At 40.4% G+C, this 22,803-nt stretch overlaps 1 protein-coding gene across 9 annotated transcripts in view; it reads left to right on the top strand.

Moving 5' to 3' along the window:
* The window catches only part of DIAPH2 (diaphanous related formin 2), an 835,399-nt gene that overhangs the window by 299,816 nt on the left and 512,780 nt on the right, over positions 1 to 22,803 (top strand). For all 9 annotated transcript variants that reach the window (XM_038415147.2, XM_043492689.1, XM_038415148.2 and 6 more), the window contains 2 exons: positions 11,107 to 11,208; positions 20,151 to 20,245. In XM_038415147.2, the coding sequence (XP_038271075.1) occupies positions 11,107 to 11,208; positions 20,151 to 20,245 (197 nt within the window). The remainder of the gene's footprint in view (positions 1 to 11,106; positions 11,209 to 20,150; positions 20,246 to 22,803) is intronic.

Genomic DNA, 22,803 nt, shown 5'->3' with positions numbered 1-22,803 from the left:
CTCCCAAATCCTGATCAGACACAGGAGGAGTTGACCTGGACTGTGGGTTCACGAAACTGAGGGCTGCCATGAAACTCCGAGGCGAGCAAATCCACCAATAAGAGCAAGACCCACCAAGGTAGAGGAGGAACTTTCTCACAATACATTATGAAATCAAGGCAGTGCAGCTTTAATAGACTGTAGCTTCTAATACACTGAGTATGGTGCTCTTAATAAACAGATATTCCTCAGTCCAGTTAGTGAGTGGAAACCTGTAATCTGAATCTGAATTCATTCTAGTTCTGGACAGCCATTTCATGTTTCAGTGCAGTTCCTTTTTTTTTTCTTTTTAGTTCCTCTGTAAACATAAGATACATCAGCCACATGATTACTATGCATAATATATCAAGATAATTTTCCTGCATATTATTTAAAGCATAAAAATTGAAATCCAGGATAGAAATGTCATTCTTTTCAATAAGGTTTTATAATATAATAGCATATTTTGTAACTAATGTACTGTAACTTTACTGTCAAAACTGCTGATAGTGATGCTTTTTACGTAAGAAGAACAGACATCTGCATTACTCTTCTTACTCAGTATCTCCTTATGTAAAATAGCTGCACATGGTATGGTTGCCACACAGTGTTCTGTTTAAATTGCACTGTGCAACACTTCTGTTTTTCTAATAGATATTTTTATAACAAAAAGCAGATGACCATACTGGCAAAACTTTAACAGTCAAGATGTTCAGCCATCATTTTGCTGTGGCGGAATACAGGGCCAGGGCATTTTTCAAGTGATTGTCCACATAGATTTCATTCTTGGTGCACATGCATAATGGTGTGCAAGATCTCATTGTCTGGCTATGCCGAAGGAATGACAGGAGACATTAGATATGGTTTTAATCAGGCCGCAACTTTATTATTAGATGTCTGGGACTAACATGCAGTGCAGGTGAAAACCCCCACAATTCAGCGGGGGGGAGAGGGGAGAAGAGTGTTTTCTTCAGCCCACCCCCACCCCATACCTTTCCATTCATATCCCTCCAACAGATCCACTGCCGGGAACCTACAATTCCAGCCAATTCCAAGGGTGCAGGGGGGCTTCCACCCCTTTTCATCCGGTCCCCCAGCAATTCCCTTGCTGGGACCTTACCGACCTTGTAGGAGGGGTTAAGGTGGACTATAATAATGGGGGATTGGTTCCCTGCTGTACCAATCAGAGGAGTCCCCAACTGTCTCCGGCTTGCTCAATTCTTTTCCCAAGCCATTTATCCGTTCTTTTGTGCCTTAATTTATGCAATACCTGCACTGAAGATCCGCTATACTCTTAGAGTTGTGACATACAGCCTACCACCCGTCATGCTATGCATGAACAGAGCCCACCTGAACCTGCTGCGAGGACGGCGAAGAAACATCCACTGCACCTGGCCAATAGGGTGCTAAGGGAAAAATTCTTACCCAGGACCCCCCCTTTCGGGGCGGCTAGCGTAATGCTCACAGCAGATATAGCTAAACATCCGGCATATTTCTGTCCTAAATAGGAAGGGTGGGTGGGTGCTGCTGAGTCAGTTCTGAGTGATGAGGGGAGGGCCCAGGCCCAGGCTGACCTTATTAAACTCAGGTTTCAGAGTAGCAGCCGTGTTAGTCTGTATTTGCAAAAAGAAAAGGAGTACTTGTGGCACCTTAGAGACTAACACATTTATTTGAGCATAAGCTTTCGTGAGCTACAGCTCACTTCATCGGATGCATTTGGTGGAAAAAACAGAGGGGAGATTGATATACACACACAGAGAATATGAAACAATGGGTTTATCATATACACTGTAAGGAGAGTGATCACTTAAGATAAGCCATCACCAGCTGCAGGGGGGGGAAAGGAGGAAAACCTTTCATGGTGACAAGCAAGGTAGGCTATTTCAGCAGTTAACAAGAACATCTGAGGAACAGTGGGGGGTGGGGTGGGGTGGGGGGGAGAAATAACATGGGGAAATAGTTTTACTTTGTATAATGACTCATCCATTCCCAGTCTCTATTCAAGCCTAAGTTAATTGTATCCAGTTTGCAAATTAATTCCAATTCAGCAGTCTCTCGTTGGAGTCTGTTTTTGAAGCTTTTTTGTTGAAGGATAGCCACTCTTAGGTTTGTAATCGAGTGACCGGAGAGATTGAAGTGTTCTCCAACTGGTTTTTGAATGTTATAATTCTTGACGTCTGATTTGTGTCCATTCATTCTTTTACATAGAGACTGTCCAGTTTGACCAATGTACATGGCAGAGGGGCATTGCTGGCACATGATGGCATATATCACATTGGTAGATGCGCAGGTGAACGAGCCTCTGATAGTGTGGCTGATGTGATTAGGCCCTATGATGGTGTCCCCCGAATAGATATGTGGACAGAGTTGGCAACGGGCTTTGTTGCAAGGATAGGTTCCTGGGTTAGTGGTTCTGTTGTGTGGTGTGTGGTTGCTGGTGAGTATTTGCTTCAGACTGGGGGGCTGTCTGTAAGCAAGGACTGGCCTGTCTCCCAAGATCTGAGAGTGATGGGTCGTCCTTCAGGATAGGTTGTAGATCCTTGATGATGCGTTGGAGAGGTTTTAGTTGGGGGCGGGCTGAAGGTGATGGCTAGTGGCGTTGTGTTATTTTCTTGGTTGGGCCTGTCCTGGAGTAGGTGACTTCTGGGTACTCTTCTGGCTCTGTCAATCTGTTTCTTCACTTCAGCAGGTGGGTATTGTAGTTGTAGGAATTCATGATAGAGATCTTGTAGGTGTTTGTCTCTGTCTGAGGGGTTGGAGCAAATGCGGTTATATCGTAGAGCTTGGCTGTAGACAATGAATCGTGTGGTATACTCTGGATGAAAGCTAGAGGCATGTAGGTAGGAATAGCCGTCAGTAGGTTTCCGATATAGGGTGGTGTTTATGTGACCATCGCTTATTAGTACTGCAGTGTCCAGGAAATGGATCTCTTGTGTGGACTGAGGTTGATGGTGGGATGGAAATTGTTGAAATCCTGGTGGAATTCCTCAAGGGCTTCTTTTCCATGGGTCCAGATGATGAAGATGTCATCAATGTCACGCAAGTAGAGTAGGGGCATTAAGGGACGAGAGCTGAGGAAGCATTGTTCTAAGTCAGCCATAAAAACATTGGCATACTGTGGGGCCATGCGGGTACCCATCGCAGTGCCGCTGACTTGAAGGTATACATTGTCCCCAAATGTGAAATAGTTATGTGTGAGGACAAAGTCACAAAGTTCAGCCACCAGGTTAGCTGTGACATTATCAGGGAATACTATTCCTGACGGCTTGTAGCCCATCTTTGTGTGGAATGTTGGTGTAGAGGGCTTCTACATCCATAGTGGCTAGGATGGTGTTTTTAGGAAGATCACCAATGGACTGCAGTTTCCTCAGGAAGTCAGTGGTGCCTCGAAGATAGCTGGGAGTGCTGGTAACATAGGGCCTGAGGAGGGAGTCTACATAGCCAGAGAATCCTGCTGTCAGGGTGCCAATGCCTGAGATGATGGGGCGTCCAGGATTTCCAGGTTTATGGATCTTGGGTAGCAGGCAGAATACCCCAGGTCGGGGTGCCAGGTGCTGGAACTGTATGACGAGATGGATCACTTGATGATCGTTTTGTTCTGTTCATTCCGTTTGAAGCATCTGGCATTGTGCACTGTCAGAAGACAGGATACTGGGCTGGATAGACCATTGGTCTGACCTAGTATGGCTATTTTTGTGTTCTTAAAAGGTAGACTGCAGCTGCATCTTTTAGAAACATCAGACAGACATTTTTTGATCCTAGTAAGCAATTGGAGAGACCTCCACCTAGTCAGTCACACTTCTCTCATGCCCCGGTGATCTCTCATGTCACCCAGAGCTCATAGCACACTCAGAGGTCCCACTCTTTTGCTCTGATGTTGACTCAAAAAGTGGCTGTAAAAATCACCACTTCAAGAACCGGGGTAGATACAAATCTCCCTCCCCTGTGAGGAGATAAAAATCCTCCCCCAATGCTCCAACATTCCAAATCCTCAAGGCAGAGCTACAGAAATTGGCACTTCACATAGTAAACACTGTGCCACCTTCTTCCCTTCCCCTTTAGTAGGACTCAGTCGGCATACCTCTTTTTGGCACTGAGTGTCCTGGTGCCGATAAGTTTGTACCTTCGTGACTGCACTGAGAATGCCTACACTGAGCACATCAGCACTAGCAACTGGACTCATGGGTATGGATGAAAGATAGCACCAAGACTGTTCTCAGCACAGGCTGATTCAGCCGGGGACTGGTACTGGCATCTTTAGCCTTGGACAGATGAAGAGAGGTAATAAGTAACTATAGCCCTTAATAGGCAGAGGACACTGGTCCAAATCACTCCCTCTGAAGAAGCTGAAGAAGATTCTTCTTTCATAGAACAGAGCATATCTGCTAGACTCTGACCCATCTTGACCATGGATAACCCTGGAAATGGGGCAGACAATTTAGCAAGAATCCCTAAGAGGAACTCTCAAGTCTTCTGGGTCTGGCCTCTAGACCAGATGCAAGTTTCGGTACAGTGGTCTATAGGTTGATCTTCAAGTAGGATTCCTTTTTACTCATCTTGAGGCATTGTATACTGCCCGCTAATCACCAAAAGTGGAATTTGTGTATTCTATTGTTCAAAGAAACAACTCTTACTTATCTTACAGAAATTGTTGTTGTTCAAAATGTGTTGTCCAAATGGATCCCACAACCTGCTAATTTTTAATCCTTCCATATTCATTCTTCATTGGTGAAGGAAGTAAGAAGTGGTTGAGGCCACTCTGACCCTTATCCCTTCAACTTCATTGGTTGTGAATGGTCCCAGGGCACACTGAACACTGCTATTCAAAAATCTGATTTTGTGTGCCTGGGGCACATGCACATCAAGAGTGAAATCTGTGTGGACAGTACACCTCCAAGAACCACAATTACTGTAATGTAAGTAACTGTTCTTTTTTAAAAACTATCTTCTTTTATATTGGGATTACAAACACTTATGCATCAATCAATCAAACTGTTATGCTGATGTGGTCTCAACTTTAATGCCATCTTAACATAGTGTTTGTCTGAAAAGTTGAAGGGATGCTCCCTGTGCTGAAAGTTGTTTTAGGCTGCACTCCGAGTCCCTTTTATAAACTCTAAAACAAACTAATTAAAGAAAAAGAGACAATGTCAACTCAAAGGGTAAAATATAAAATCTTATTTAATGCTGTTAGGGCTGCTAAACATATTGTGGTGGTAACATTTAATGGTGTTCTGTAATTGAGTGAATGAACAGGTGTACAAGTATATTAGTTAACATGCAACTGCTAATTTCCAGAAGCCATGTGTGCTTACAGATTTTTGTACCAACTACTAGAGTAACCTCCTTTCCTCCTTTTAATTAGGTCTCTGAACCATTACAACATGTTTGTGTATGTTCCTTGTGATTAGTACCATTAATCTTGTTTCATATATTTTGAACTTCTGGAACATTTTGACTCATGTCATTGTTAAGTCTTCATATGCTAGACAGGTGTAAAATTGAAATATTTCTTTCTGTAGGATACATTAGTTAGTTCACAGCTGTAGGTATCACTGAAGACGTGCTTTACAGCTGTACATGCAGTACATAACATATAAGAATGGAATGGAAAACAATCTCTTACAGCAGGTTGCATCAGCTTTTTTTCCTCCAACTTGGATAAACAAATACATTATTACTCATAAGATAAACATAACACCAAATGAAAACAAAATCTTGATTGCTTTCCAACATGTTTAATTTAGACTCTCTTTTTGTTCTGGAAAGAGTTGTTGCTGGCCTTTCCCGACACCTGAACCTTTTAATTTTCCTTGATTTAAGTCACATTATCTTTCCCTTTCTGGTTGAGGCAGAGTGTGAAGAGAAGCAAAGAATAAAAAAGTGAAATCGTATATGTGTAGACATTGAGACACTGATGTGCAGAAGTTAAGATATGATTCTTTTTGTCTTTTAGTGAATAATTAAGTGAATTAATTTAGTGAATTAATTAAGAAAGGTTCCACTCATCCCAATTTAGGGAAATCTATCTTTAAAGCAGACTAAACAACAACAAAAAAGTATTGTTTTCCATTTAAGATTAATCTCATGCTATCCATTTCATTATGTGTTGTTGTTTTTTTTTTTCTTGAGAACCAAGTATTTTGAATACAGGAGTTTGCCAGTGAAGAATAATTAATGTATAAATCAGCAGTCAACCAAGTAAAACAATGAAACAATGAATGCTTGTTTACTCTAACTTGCTTTTGTTTTAATAACACTCAGAATGAGGCTAATTTCTTAATTACCCTGATTTTCAACATATCTATGAATATTTTGTTTTTGTTGAAATATGTTTTCTGAACAAATGCTTCCCAGTGATGTGCTTCCTCTCCCCCCCCCCGCCCCTTTTGTTCAATTTTTGATTAATAGGTTTCAGGTTAAGTAAAAATTATATTCACTTCCTTCAATGCAGTATCCCTTTTGGGGGAGATATTTGTAAATTACAAAAACAACAGGTAGTATAAAATTATAACACAAATACTGTTTCAGAATGAATTTAGGATTCTAAATAACACAAACATTTAATGTACTGGAAACCCTGAGATAAGGGTCTGACACAGAATTTATAAATCATTTCCTCTTTCTCTTTTAACATATTAATCAGTACTCTATATGACTATGAATAATAAATCAAAATTTGTATAGCAACCTTTTCTCTGACACAAGAAATTTGATTTCAGACTTTAGTGGGGGTGTGTGTGTGTGTGTGTGTGTGTGTGTAAATATATCTCTGCACTGCAACTCATTGAGTCTAAAGACATCTTCCTTCCTAAGTATTTTATTTTAACATTTGTATACACATTTTATATATATTTCAACTATTGTGTTTATGTGCGTACACAAGCACACATGTAAAGATTTCAGTAAAGTAATGGCTGTTGCAGAAAACATTGTCAAAAGATTCACTATGCTCAAACTATGGAAATTGCAAGGCAAAAATAAAATTGCCTTTGTTGAAATGTCTGACCTTGTTCTTGTTTCATTAATTCTGTTTATTTCAGATACATGTTTGTTTACACATTGCATATGTGGTCCACAACAAGTACTGTATTAAGCTGAAGTAAACAATGCATGTTAGTGTAACATCTGACACAGACATTTCTTAATCACAAAGTTAAAAAAAAATAAAAGTAATGTATCCATGATCAAAGTGAAGGTTCCTACATGATTGTATTCATACTTATCAGAGTATATGGATGGGATTTCAAGAGCTTGCTTATTATGTGATCGCTCCTTTTTTCCATCAAAAGGAAGCTAGATATACACTACTTCTCTAATATTATCTTCCATTTATGCAAATGCTGTAGTTTCCATGGGGATGTTGTAAAAAGAACGAAAGAGAAAAGTGGTCCACACTACTGAATGGGAGAGATGTCTGAGAAACTGTATTAGGGCAGAGTCTACACTGTGAAAAAGTTTGATTAATCTCGGAATTTTACTGTCATCCATTTGTAGATTTCTTTAACTTTTAAATTAAATGTGAGATGTCAAGATGCCATGGTAAAGAGTATTCAATAGCATTTAAAATTAAAATTATGCTCATTTGCTTTGCAGTTCAGCTTGAATAGAGAATAATTTGTTTATATTTTCCCCGTTAATTTACATCCTCATTTAAGGTCACTGACATAAATCTATCCTATGTATTTTACTGCGGATGCAAATATGGTTATTCTACTTAAACTCATTTAGCACACACTTACTGGTGTATAATTCAACATATATGTTAAGGTTGCCATGGCAACTTGAGCAACTCTTAATCATTGTAACTAGTAATGAAATATAATTAATTCCCTGAGGGACACATCCTATTAATGCACAATATATTGCTTCAGTGAAGGGAGAGGAGGGGGAGAGAATGCAAAAAGCAATGGCAGCAGAGGACTTTACAATATCCTTACCTCCAGTAGCGCACGCGTGTGTGTGTGTGTGTGTGTGTGTGTGTATACACCTACACACTCATTCAAATAAATGTGTGGTTTTTTTAAACCTACAGATTTCTTTCAAATATAAGGCATGATGGTATAAATAATAGAGATGAATGGAAATACTACCGAGTTGCAATCTCTAGGTTTTTGATTAATGTTTAGCTGTTACTGTATTAATCATTCAATGTTACTTTGTTAATCTTGGTTACATATAGCAGCTAAACAACTTGTCGTGTTGCATGTACCTACTGGGATATAAATTAATAGGGGAGTGCTGAAATCACAAACATTACAAAAGGACAGTTTTACTAAACTAGACTAGGGAAAGGATCATAACCAAGTTTAGTTTATTTATGCTGATATCCACGCATCAGTGCAAAACTAATGAATTTTTAACACAATATTATATACAATATTTGACTTGTAAGAAATAAGAAAATGTAGTGAAAATATGTTGTTTAGTAAAGTAATTACTACTACTTACCTGAGTTGTTTGTTTTAATAATTATTGAAAATTTGGAATGACTGCCTTACCACAGTACTTTTATTAGCCACAGATCTATGCTACTGTGTAAACGTTAAAAGTTGCATGGATATTAACTATTAAATTACTGTCTGAGGAGTAAATATTTATTACTTTCCCAAGAGAGCTCTCCCAACATCACCTGTGCAAAATGTCCAATTCTATATAATAAATAGGAGCAAATGCAGTGGCAGAGTAGACCCTCTGATGACAATTTACAAATATTGATCAAGACGTAGGAAAATGAACGACAAAATCGATTTAAACAGCTGGCAGTAACTTTCTTAATTTAACAATAGATGAGGGGTGCTTTATGCTAACCCCTTCTCTTGCACCATCATTTAATTGGATCTTGTGTGGAGTTACAGGGCTCCAACGATTCAGGGCAGACTCTTTTCAGCCTATCTCTAGGACTCAGCTCACTTCTGAATACTCTAGCCCTCCATCTATGAGGGAGGTAGCCAGGGGAACCTCTGTCTGTGAAAAGTTAAGGTTTACCCTTCTTCCTACAGACAAAAGATTTACCAGCCAAATCCCGGATTTCATTTAACTCTGGGATCTGACCCTTTTTATTTTCACTGGACAATGGCTGCAAATTACGATGAAGAAAACATTTATACATTATCTCTTAATATTAAAATTCTCGTTCTTTTTCCTTTTAATCTAACTGCTCCACAATGTTGCAAGGAATGCGCGCACACACACACACACACAACCAAACCTCCACTCCCCCCGTCCCCCCTACAAAAAAAAAAAATCAAACGTATCATAACACACCCCACCAGATCTTCACCAATTTGGCCCGACTGGAAAAAAATACCTTCCTGATTCTGAAAAGTTAACTATGACATTTTGGAAATGCAGGTCCATATAACTTCACTACAGGAAGGGAAGCAGTGGGAAGTGGGGCAGTTATTGGGACAATATTGTCCCCCAGACACTGGGGAAGACTTTCAATTGAATGGAGAGGGATGTGATAGCCAATAAAAGTCTATTGGTGACTGATAGTTGTAAAATTTAATCCTGCTTTTGATATCATTATGTACTAATTGAATTGTTGATTCTGCAGGTATGAATACTTGAGTAACTTTAAGCATGGGAGTAGGCCATTGCTACTGCGCTCAATGGACCTACTCTGTTGTGTAAAGTTTCTTATGTGTAGAAGTGTTTGCAGGATCAGATCCTAGGTGACAGTTTCTCATTCTTGATTTGTATCCTTCAGTTATGTCTCAGAAGGCATTAAAGTTCTAATCTCAAATGGACAAATATTTCTATCATTTTTAAAGATGACCTGGAAAAGGGTACAAGCTAGGTTGAATAATTTTTTGCAGTTATGTCCTGGTTTTCCTGAAAGTGTTTTGTTTTGTTATTTTTTTTGGGTAGAGGGCTCTTGGAAGAAGTGTGGTGTTTACTCCCATATTACAGTTGAAGGAGGTGAAGTGTTGCATTTTTGATAGAAACCTCGTTTCTTCCAAACGTTCATTGGTCACTGAAAATTACACTGAAAAGTGTAAACAAACAAAGAACAAGTTGTACACAGAACAACTAAATGTGCCTTCTCTTTTCCGTTGCTCAGCTGTCATCCTTGTGTGTTTTTGTGATAAGATAATTTCATTAGTTTGGCATTCATTATTGTCTTCCAGAATAATAAAAATATGAATATCCTAAAGTTGAAAAACAAACAACGAACTTTTACCTTTAAGCATCTTAAAAAGCAAATCTACAAACCCTTTTTTCCCTTTCTGTATTACCTCTAAGGACTTTCAGATATAAAGAAAGCCATGTGTGCATTTGCTTTATAGAATTTAAGATGAATTTAATTGGTACCTGTGAAATTTGCATGAAAAATATTTGTCCAGTTATGCAAAAAAGTGTTCGTATGTATGTGTTTAAAATATAAAGGGTGTGTGTTAATATATATCATTTTATAAGTTCCAAATATAAAACTTTCAATAAGATAAGCAAATGTATTAATCCAAAACCTAGAATATTCAATATATTATAAAAAATAGTTCTGAGTTGATTTTATGCATTACAACAATGGTATTCATAATTTTGATTACATTATTAAAAATGTAAGAGATGCCTACAGTTTTGAGAGTATAGTCATTAGATCTCATAAACAAAACTGGTCTGTGACGAGTTCTTGGAAGGGAAATTCAGGAAGGTACAGGAAATGGTGGTGCTTCAGCAGATAGCTCTCATCTTCTTTGACCTGTATTGAATCACTGGAGAGTTTATTGTTGAATGTGTTGGATTTTGAAATTAAGAAAAACTGAGAAAACAACCAGTTTCTGTGATTTTAGTATTTTTGCAAGAGCAGAAGTATACATCCCAGTGTCCTATCAAATTTCAGTTTGTAAATTCTGTATGGCCCTTCTACTGCTTTATAATTTTGTTTTACTTGCCATTGTGTTTGAGAAGATCTTATTGTGAGCTAACATGCTTCTTTTCCCTTGAACTGAACTGAAGAAAAATTGAGAAGTTATTTTTTTCCCTCTAAGATAGCATTAGTGTCTTAAATAAAGTTGTATCTGTTAAAAATTTAAAATTATTATTGATGAATTAGAAATTCATATGTACACATTTATTTTACAGCTAAAAAGGCAGTAGATGATACAGAAGAAAAGAAAGTAGTTCTGCCAAAGAAACGAGTTAAAGAATTAAGAATCTTGGATGGAAAAACAGCACAGAATCTGTGTAAGTAGTATTAAATCATTTATCCGATAAGCAGAAAAATGAGCTTGCAAACCAGCTTTAACTGGTTGTTGTGTTAATTCCCTTTCCCCCTCTTACCTTGTCATTTTCAGTCTACAAAGCAAAATAATAAAAGGAAATAAACATTTATTTTCCTCATGATGCTGCAGCTGTTCTGCAGAACCCAGTTCCTTATTCATCTGCTTGTTGCTGAGCTCTGGACAAATAACGCATTATATTGTGTGAAACGCAGTGTAGCAAAATGGTTTTGATGATTCCCCAGACTCATGCAGTGGGGAAGTAGGATCACAACTGCATTCTCTCAACAAGCCTGCAGTCACTTCTGAAGCACTTCTGTGGCATAGGTTCTTAGGAGGAAAAAGAGATTCGAAGTAGCTACTTCAAATGACTTTCTCTTCAGGTCTAGGCACATTTCCATCAAAACTCACTCAAGATTTACTGCTCTTTACCATCAGTAAACCCTGTTCTTTAAGTGACTGTATTCCACCGAGGGTTATGCATGCACACAATGCACCCTGATCTTTTGAAAGTAATGCTGTTTGGCAGTCCGCATATGCACCCTGTGCCACCTCACGGTTTTACCCAAGGCAATAAAGGGTGTGGCAGGTTGCCGGTGTCTCCAGTTCCTTCTCACTGCCACATAGTCTGAGTTGGAGTTTCTACTCCAAAAGTTTATAAAAATATCCAGACTGTTCATAGTTTAGATTTATTGTTTGTTCTGTATTTTTTTTGTTCGATTCCCCCTTTTTTTTATAGCAGACTTAGAAATTAGGACGCCACTTAAATGGTGTTTTCTGCCAAACTACTCCCTGCCCCCCAGTACCTGGGATTGGGTACTGGATTATGCCAGAGATGCCGGGGTTCAAAACCTGTACTGCCTGCTCCCGCTCATTTTTCATCAGTGATGAGCACCAGCACTTTTTTGTACTGCTTGGGGAAAACCCATATCATAGCCATGTGCAGTATCTGCCTCTCCTTTCCTGCCCATACTCAAGAGAACCAGACTCTTTACCTCAGGAGGATGCCATGGGACCGGCATCAGATCATGGCTAGGGAACCCCTCCTGTACATCAGCCTGAATAGGTGAAGAATGCTCCCCCTACTGCAGAACCCCCATAGTGTTCCGCCAGTACCAATGCTAATGACTTCACGCCGGGGCATAGCCATGAACTAAGGAAGCGTGCGCATATTAAGCATGGCAGTAAGTTTTCCTCCAAGTCTATGAAGGATTTGGCACTGTCCATGAGTTCTGGTCATATTCCATGTCTCATGAGACCGAGAAATGGATGGTATCAATCACAGATCCTGCCACTCCATCTCCTCCAGCTCCACTGGTGTCCCGGGAACTGTCAGTCTTCAGATAGATGCAGTTCTCTCCAGAAAGGATATCATTGACTCCTGGGAGATTGGGAAGAGCCCTGGGTGCTCATGAGTTGTTTGCACTGAAGGGACTGCCGTCTCCATGAGCCCCGATCTTATCACCAGTTTGAAGGGACCCTTTGACAGCTATGTTCCTGCTGCCTTCTATTCCAGTAATTCCGACAGTACCACCATTTGGTGAGAATTCTGACTCCTTTGATTCAGTCGATACAGATGTCTGACACTGTGTCCATATCTCTCATTCTGGAAGCATGACTATTGGAATGTTCCATTGGCACCATGGTAGTTCCCCACCTTACCATATCCACATAGTTGGTATCTGGCACTGTGATCCCAGGCTATGCAATAGCAGGTCGACTGGGTTGTAGCCCCAATATTCATGCTCTGAAAGATCCCACTAGGTTCAGGAGAATTTCTCCACATGGCCACCACAACCCTCGTCAGGTAGGTGATCTGACAAAGTGTTGGTTGACGCACTGGTTAGCCCGATTTCACCAGTATCCCTCATCTTCTCCAGACGCAGCCACTTCTTCAATCCCCTCCTCTCTGTTGGACAACTATCACAAGTTCCAAGAATTGCTGTGGAGAATAGCCAATGTCCTATAGATCCCCTTAGAGGAGGTACAAGACAGTCAGCACCAGCTGCTTGACATCTTATACAGTTTGATACCATTGAGTGTGGTCCTACCAACCAGTGGTTCCTCCTCCAGTTGGCATGCACTGGTATACCCCCTCCACACATCTGAAAGGGGCTGAGAAGTAATACTGTGTCCCTACCAAAGGGTCAGTGTTCCTGTTCTCTCATTCTCTACGGAACTCATTGGTCATCCAGGTGACTTCAGAGTATTCCAAGCTACAACACTCCCGCTCCACCCTCGTGACTCTGCAATCGCGGACATCTTTGACTGATGAGGAACTCCAGTGAGGGATCTTCTCGCATCCCACAACAACACCAGATGCACCCAATATTGTTAAAGCGGAGAAATCCAAGTCCAGTCTCTATGGGATGCCCTAATCATGAATTGGTCGGACTGCACACGCTATGCTTCCCCTTGCCCCCACCTGGCTCCTCCTATCACGAGTAGTCCACAAGGTCAGATGAGAGAAAGCAGCAACTCCTGATCACCCCCTGCTGGCCTTACCAATTCTGACTTGTCCTCTGAATGTTGAAGCACCTTCCACTCATGCTTTGGCTGTCCCCAGAGCTAATCAACACAACAGCAGACTCAGACACCCCAACTTGCACACCCGTCGATCGATGGCTTGGTTTTTGGATGGCTATATCCACTAGCTCAGGAGTACTCTCTGCCAGTGCAAGGTGTCCTTTGAAGTAGCAGGAAAGACTCCACAAGGTGCTCATATTAAGCCAAATGGATGCATTTCACTTCCTGGGCTACACGACAGGGCCTTGTCCCCAAAGCGATGGGCATCCCACTACCCTTGGGGTATTTCCTCTTTCTGAAGGACTCTGGACTGGCACTCAGTCCCATAAAGCTGGGGGAGTGAAAGCGCTTGAGGCTACCCCACAGGAAGGAATTCCCAAGTGCGCCTTCCTGGGTTATCAAAAGGTTTTTTTTTTTTGTTTGTTTTTTTTTGCATTTGGGTGGTGGCAGCATCTACCCATCCAAGGTCAGAGAGAAGCTGTAGCCTTGGGAGTTTAATACAAGCCTGGAGTGGCCAGTATTAATTTTTAGAATCCTTGTGGGCCCTCACCTTCTGCACTCGAAGTGCCAGAGTGGGGAATCAGCCTTGACACCTCCCAATGGGACCTCGCCTCATTAACAACCACTCCCTTCGAATGTATGGCCTCCTGCTTGCTATTTCTCCTTTCCATGAAAGTTGCTTTCCTCATATCTATTACATCAGCTACTAGGGTTGGGAGACATGGTAGCTAACCCTCCTCCCCCTTCACCACTTTCTATAAAGACAAGGTCTCTTTACGTCTTCACCCTAAGTTCCTACCCAAGGTGGTTTCGCAGTTCCACTTCAGTCAAGTCATACATTTACATACCTTCTTCCCCAAGCCTCACACCTCTAATGGAAAAAGGAGGTCTCACTTGTTAGATGTTTGGAGAGCTTTGGCTTTTCATCTTGATTAGACAAAGCCCTTTCAGAAATCTCCTTGGCTTTTGTAGCCATAGCAGAGAGATTCAAAGGCAAGCCATTTGTACCCAGAGAATCTCCAAGTAGGACTCAGGGTGCATTATGCACTGCTATCAATTATTGGGACAATCCTCCCGAAGAGATTTGGGCCCATTCTACTAGAGCACAAGCATCAACTAAAGCTGCACTCCACAACGTGCCCCTTGCAGACATATGCAAGGTAGCCATGTGGTGTTCGATACACATTTTTTTCCACACACACTGCTCTAGTGCATGATTCTTCCATGGGTGCTTCATTTGGAGCAGCAGTTCTCCATTCCACAGTCTCCTTACACTATCTTCCCACATAGGTAGTACTGGTTACTCACCCTTGGTGGACTACAATAGGGATTATCCCTCAAAGAAGAAAATGAATTTACTTACCTGTAACTGGAGGTTCTTTGAGATGTGTGGTCTCTATCAATATTCCAAACCCACCATACTTTCCCTGTGGATCCCACAGATCTGTGGTAGAGAAAGAACTGGAGATGCCAGTGGCCTGCTGCATCCTTTATCACCTCAGGCTTAACCATGAGGCAGCACAGGATGCTTGTGCGGACTCTCGAATACTAAAAGCTCCAGCTCCCGGCACATGTGCATAACTGTCAGCGGAATACAGGTAGGGGCCATGCATCTCAAAGAACCTCCAGTTACAGGTAAGTAACTTCATTTTCTGTTGCACCCCATCTCTCTCCAGGGAAATTTCTTAGGAGCTGCTGTTTGGGACTCTGTGATAGCATGACTCATGAAAAAGCTTGGACTGGTCTCTCAATAGCTGTGCCCCTCTAGCCATCTAAAGCACATCCCATTTTGACTTATTGCTATTGTACCAGAGAACTAATTCAGACTAATGACTGTGACCTGTCATTTAAAAGAGCACAAGAGCAAGTGAGAGTAGGCAAGCTAGTAATCACAAAATGGATTTCATTTAGATAAGTTCATTTGTACTAATTGTTTAACATTTCATAGTATATATGTACTTCTAAATGTAATGTTGCGTGTCTTGGAAATACAATGAAATCTTAGTAATGCAAGGTCTTACTGCCATTAAACCTTTCTGTGAAGGATGAAATAATTGTTGAGAATTACTTGTATTGTGAATTTGCAAAATTATATAAAGCTAGAGGTATGTACATGGTTGCAGTGATTCATTTAATGTGTGGAATAGGAAATGTTAAAACAAATAAATGAACATTTTAAAATAAAAAGCTTTACCCTTTGAATCTAACACATGGAGAAGCTTTGAAGTATTTCACACATTTGTGTTTGGAAGTCAACCGTTAATATCTGTGCAGGCTGCAAGTCCTATCCTAAACTGGGAAATCTTTAATATTTAAATAGGTTAACAAAAACATTTAGTAATTATCATTTTGTCTGTTCTTTACCATTATTTTCACTAAACAAGCATAATTTACTCTGAAAGCAAGGGCAGATACTTCTGCCCAATACAATTCTGTTAATTTTTGGAATAAAGAATCTATTACTGCCACCTATGATAAGGCTAGTATATGCCTGCCTCATTGTCCACGTGCTTTCAAGAATAGCCTTGCAATCTGACCCTATATAATTCATTCTACTTAATGAGGATTTTTGGAAAGTATTTTAAAAATGTAGCAACAAAATATGTGCAGGCTTACAAAAAAAATGTTAATTAGTACTGCTGAGAAACATGTAGGTTCTCATTTTCCAACTATCATGGGCTAAGAGCTCAGTCAGGCCAAAACTTTGACTTGGTCACCTAAAGTTAGCCATATAACACAGAACCAATTGACCTAAACAGTTGGTCTTATCTCTGTCTCCGCCCCCCCTGCTCCCCATCCCATTGAATTTAGTGGTAGCTAGAGGTGGTCACTACCTGTGAAAACCAAGCTACTTTTATTTCGGTTTTGAGCTTTAAGGTACAGCTGTGGCCTCAGTACTTAGTGGCAGGATGACATTGTGTTGCTCTGCATTGATTCTTAAAGGCAGCTTTGATAAATTCCTTAAGGAGCAAGTCTCCTTCATATTCCCTGGCCAAATGTTGGTCGTGGAGGTGGTGGTGGGGAATTGCACAACCATACCACTATCTGCCTGGCCCATCTACCCACATATGGAATGAAAACACAATGGAAAAGTAACAATGATTCTCCACCTGGGGTGTCTCATACATTCTGTAAGCTTCAGAATGGTAATGCCTGATTGCCTGAATGCTCTAGCTCCCATACTCAGCTGGGCTACTGCTGTTGCTGCCCCAATCCTGAATGAGAGGGAACCATATTCATGTGTCGGGAGCCCCAGCCTTAGCAGTCCCTGTATTAAAACTGTAATAAACTGATATGTTGTGAGGGGACACCCCATCACCATGAATAAAGAGGGGCCCATCCTCCCTGGTCTTATTGCCATGTATGCCCTTGCAGCCTCCACAGGGAAGATCCCAGGCTTGCCACCTTCCTGTAGAATAATGGATTCACTCTCGCCCCCTTGATCCATTTTTGACGACTTCCAGGTGAATATAACCTATCACCTCTTCCAATGTATATACCTCACTTACAAAGACCTGCCAGAAGAATTCTTACAGGATCCAGCTACTATCTCACTGATCTTAAAAGCTCCAAAAAAGGCTGCCACAAATGCCAGCCTGAATAAGGCCATCTCCTGTCCACAGCCTCACATATGGATTTCAGGATCTACATCAGATCCTTAAGTGTGCTAACAGTGATGGAATGACGTGTATCCTCACTGAGGCTGGTGCTTCCAGACCACCCCTCTCTAAACCTTCGAACTAAAACACTGAGGAACAGCTTAGCCTATTGACAGATGTAAGGGCTGATAGGTGAGTAGAGATGGTTGAAGATGCCAGTTGTTGGATTGCTAACAACACCATGCACTGCAGCACATATTTCTCTGCAATGGGCCATATTGGTGACAGGCCTTGGAATTGCACAGAATTTAACTCTGCAATGTTTGCGGAGATACCGATCTCTGCGCTACACTGACAACCATCATATGCCAAGATTCCATAGTTAGTGGTATTTGTTTGGGTTTCTTGTTGGCTCCTTGTGCCAGATCCCAAAATCTGTCCATCAGAATACGAGACAATGCATGTGCTATGCTATTATCAACCCCGGGCACATGCTTGGAAGAGAAATAGATGTTAAAGCTTAAACATGGTAGTACAAACGCCCTTACCAATCACATAACTCTGTGTGATCTGGAGGCCTGGTGATGGATAACGTATACCGGCTATGTTGTCACACCAGAAACATGCCCTTTTATTTGCTAACTCCATTCCCCAAATAACCACTGGAACCAAAACAGGAAAAATTCCAGCAATGTTATATTCTGCACTATCCCTGTTATCATCCAGGTGGAGAACCATTTCTGGATGTACTATCTGCTTTGGTAAAATATCCCAAAACCCATGCCTTCCAAAGCATCTGAATAGATCTTAAAATCAACCTCCATTATTCATTCCTCCCTCCAGAATGACACACCATGAAAATTGCTCAGAAATTGTCCCCATGCCCTGAAATCCTCCTTCGTCTTTCTAATAACTCTTTTAAAATGGTGAGGTCTTTCTATGCTTGCAGTGGTCACCACCAGCCTGGCACAGAATGCCAACCCCAGGGCTACCACCGAGCAGGGAAAGTTGTGACTAGACTGCAGTTCACAGAGAACACCACATGATGCTGTGACGATATTGTCAGATGGGATGGAGAGCCATATCATGGCCAGAGTATTTGTTAGCACAGACATGGCTTGACACAACTGTGCCAAGGCATGGTTAATGTTGAAGTCTACATGGAGCCACTATTGAAAATGATGGCACAGAAACCAACCTCAGAAATTTTGGCCACATTGGGTCTCTGGTAGAAACTGATCTGAAACACTCTTCTCTGACAAGCTGATTTGATACACCTTCAAGTTATTGCAGCTCAGATGGTTGCAACTGTGGTAGCCTATCTACGTCAGGACTACTTGGTGACTTTTAAGTCCAAAATCCATTTGGAAGAGTATAGATTAGCACAGAGACTACACAGTAGTGGGGCTTCCATGAGATATTTCGGCTAACTCATATTAAATTTCTTTGAGAGCCTCAGAGCTGTGTTAGGCTTTAAAAGCATACAGCATGTGCTCCCCTCAGTACTGGCCCTGCTACTACCCCAGTAGAGATGGGGAGGAGGGCCACGTGTCTTTTCCCACATCATGTTTATCCCTTTGGGAAGTGTTGTACTGCTGTTGATGTTGCATTTTTTCAGCAATTGCTCTCACGCAGTGCCATAGAGTACCACATTGGGTCTCTGGTAGAAACTGATCTGAAACACACTTCTCTGACAAGCTGATTTGATACCCCTTCAAGTTAGTGCAGCTCAGATGGTTGCAACTGTGGTAGCCTATCTACGTCAGGACTACTTGGTGACTTTTAAGTCCAAAATCCATTTGGAAGAGTATAGATTAGCACAGAGACCACACAGTAGTGGGGCTTCCATGAGATATTTCGGCTAACTCATATTAAATTTCTTTGAGAGCCTCAGAGCTGTGTTAGGCTTTAAAAGCATACAGCATGTGCTCCCCTTAGTACTGGCCCTGCTACTACCCCAGTAGAGGTGGGGAGGAGGGCCACGTGTCTTTTCCCACATCATGTTTATCCCTTTGGGAAGTGTTGTACTGCTGTTGATGTTGCATTTTTTCAGCAATTGCTCTCACGCAGTGCCATAGAGTACCAGATCCCAATGATGAGTAGCAATCTCAAGTGCACAATTTACACATACATGCGAGTGTTTTTTGTGAAAGGGCAGGATTGAAATCACGAGATTGAAATCTTCTATTCACAGCATACGTCCAGTAGGTACAATAGCAGTGCAAACATTTCACCCTTCATAGAAAATTGCTTCACTGTTTGTGAGGGTGTGTGTTACAGTATGAGAGAGTAGAATCATAGGACAGGAAGAGACCTCAAGGGGTCATAAAGTGACCAGCTAGCAAATATGAAAAATCAGGGCAGGATGTGGGGAGCAATAGGTGCCTAGATTTAAAAAAAAAAAAAAAAAAAAAGCCCCAAATATCAGGACTGTCCATATAAAATCAGGGCATCTAGTCACTCTAGGTCATCTAGTCCAGTTCCCTGCATTTATTTCAGTCTTTAGCCTATCAGTTCAAATCATCAAGGAGGGAAAATATAATTGCCTTCTTATTTTTTAAGAATGTGGATGTTTGTCATTAAAAATTGTCATGAGACAACTGACTTATTTTGCTAAAAACCTTATGTAGTCTTCTATATAAATCCATTTTTTCCTGTAGATAATCTGACCTATAATTAACCTATTTCTGAATGTTTTTTGCATTAAAAATATTACTTAAAATATGATGTTGCTTCATACTTTTGACTTATTTGTTTTTAATAACTTCCTATTTAATTTCAGCAATCTTTCTGGGATCTTTCCGAATGCCTTATGAAGAAATAAAAAATATTATTTTAGAGGTGGATGAAAAGAAGCTGAGTGAATCCTTGATTCAGGTAAGTCGTAATGTCATCTGTTTCAGCAAAACAGTTTTCCTCATAACAATCTCTTCAAAGAAATGAGCTTTAACTCAAGAAGAAGAATAAGGAACGATTCAAAATTGTGCTAAACGCATGCTATAAACTCCTCACTTTATCTTCTTTAATACCTATGCATTGTGTCTCCTCTTTCAGTTTTATTTTTGGATACGAAGAATACAGACAAAGTAATTCTTATATAAAGAAATTGTTGACAAAAGGGTACATTTGTTTGCCATAGTCTGGCTCCTTTTTGTTTTCACGTTAATTTTCTTGTGCATACAGAAAACACTAAGATAATAATGAGTAAATACTCAAACTGGTCATTAAGCTATCTTCTACTGATGACGTGTGGGGATGTCCCCGCATCCCCATTCATGTCTGGGAATACAAGAGCCATGTTGGACATCAGATACATGAATTTAATATGGGGTAATATTTACTGCTTGTTAATTACAATATTTTGCAAGTTCGTGCTTCATCATGATGACATATATATTATATTTTTTTTTGTAGTCAGTGGCAGAGGACATAGTACAATTTTATTATTGACACCTTTTATTTAATATATGCCAGGGTATCGTGCTGCTTCATGCAATTCCCCCTTAAGTCAATGAGTTTTGCCTCCGTGGTGACTGTATTGTCAGGCACCATGTACTTAACAATCAGTCATGTTTCCTTTTGTCACTGTGAACATAAATATTGCCTGCAATCATGAAGTATGGAATTTATTCTCTTCTCTTCTCTCATATACTTGCCTCGTGATAGACGGAAGTAAGTACAGTATCTGATTCTGCAGGCCTCATGGTTACAAAACTACTCGTAACTTGAACTGATTTGATTAGGAGTTGAGGCCTCAATATATTATCAGTGACCAAATACATTTATGCAGAATCCTTCACAAAAGTCCTGGACACTATTATTAGGAGGCTTATGTGATGTACAGCAGAGAAAGCATAAAAATGATACTAATGTATTGCGCAAGACCAGTTACACCATGTGAAATACGTATTGGGAAAACAAGCTGTCAAGGTTCCTTTCCCACTCTGAACTCTAGGGTACAGATATGGGGACCTGCATGAAAGACCCCCTAAGCTCATTCTTACCAGCTTAGGTTAAAAACTTCCCCAGTGTACAAACTTTGCCTTGTCCTTGAACCCTATGCTGCCACCACCAAGCGTGTTAACAAAGAACAGGGAAAGAGCCCACTTGGAGTCCTATTCCCCCCCCAAAAAATATCCCCCCAAGCCCTACACCCCCTTTCCTGGAGAAGGCTTGATAAAAATCCTCACCAATTTGTACAGGTGAACACAGACCCAAACCCTTGGATCTTAAAAACAATGAAAAATCAATCAGGTTCTTAAAAGAAGAATTTTAATTAAAGAAAAGATAAAAGAATCATCTCTGTAAAATCAGGATGGTAAATACCTTAGAGAGTAATCAGATTCAAAACGTAGAGAATCCCTCTAGGCAAAACCTTAAGTTACAAAAAGACACAAAAACAGGAATATACATTCCATTCAGCACATCTTATTTTACCAGCCATGAAACGAAAGGAAATCTAACACATTTCTAGCTAGATTACTTACTAACAAACAGTTGTAAGGCTGCATTCCTGATCTGTTCCCAGCAAAAGCATCACACAGACAGACAGATCCTTTGTTCCCGCCCCCTTCAGCTTTGAAAGTATCTTGTCTCCTCATTGGTCATTTTGGTCAGGTGCCAGCGAGCTTATTTTAGCTTCTTAACCCTTTATAGGTGAAAGGGTTTTGCCTCTGGCCAGAAGGGATTTTATACAGTTACCCTTCCCTTTATGTTTATGACACAAGCTATATAATATAAGTCTGACCTTATTCAAACTCTTCTGAAAAAAATCTTCCATTCGAATCTAATCCTCCAGATAGGTGAGATTGTCATTTTTTACTAATATAACATTTACAGTAATACCAATTGCCCCATTACTTGTGGAGGTTGTTTGTTTAATCATTTAATACATTTTAGATCTTCTAAAAATTTGTATACAAAAACTTAGTTATGCATCTTACATATCACAGGAGTTAAAGCTAAATTGGTATTATATAGTTGTACATATTGAAAATCCTACCTTTCTAATTTATTGTGTTTTAGAAGATATTACTTCCATCTTGTAATTACCAGAAATAATTGGATTATTACTTATATTGAATACAGAGGAAAATTAATACCATGGTGCTAGTTGCTAGAGAAAAAACTCGCTGGGAAAGAGCAGTGTGTTGTCACCAGAGTCCTTTTTTTGTGCAACTTGTTCCCCAGACACTGTCACAGGTCAAATTTGGGAAACTTCAGGGCATGGTGAAAGTCAGGTGTTTGGTTATAATGTCCAGGATTTAAAAAAATAAAAATAAAAAATTGCCATTGCAAAGACTGCAGCTTGCTCTAATGAGTGGGAAGGGCAGCGGTGCATTTTATAATTATCTGGTCATTTTCAGTGTGCAATGTTCTGAGCAGCAGAGAAACTCACCAGCTTCTCTAGTAAGGCTTCATTGAACTGCTTTTCT

This window comes from Dermochelys coriacea, chromosome 9, assembly GCF_009764565.3.
Source record: "Dermochelys coriacea isolate rDerCor1 chromosome 9, rDerCor1.pri.v4, whole genome shotgun sequence".
Taxonomy (NCBI): Eukaryota; Metazoa; Chordata; order Testudines; family Dermochelyidae; genus Dermochelys; species Dermochelys coriacea.
Note: the sequence above shows the minus strand (reverse complement) of the source record. Positions and strands in the feature narration are given on the sequence as shown.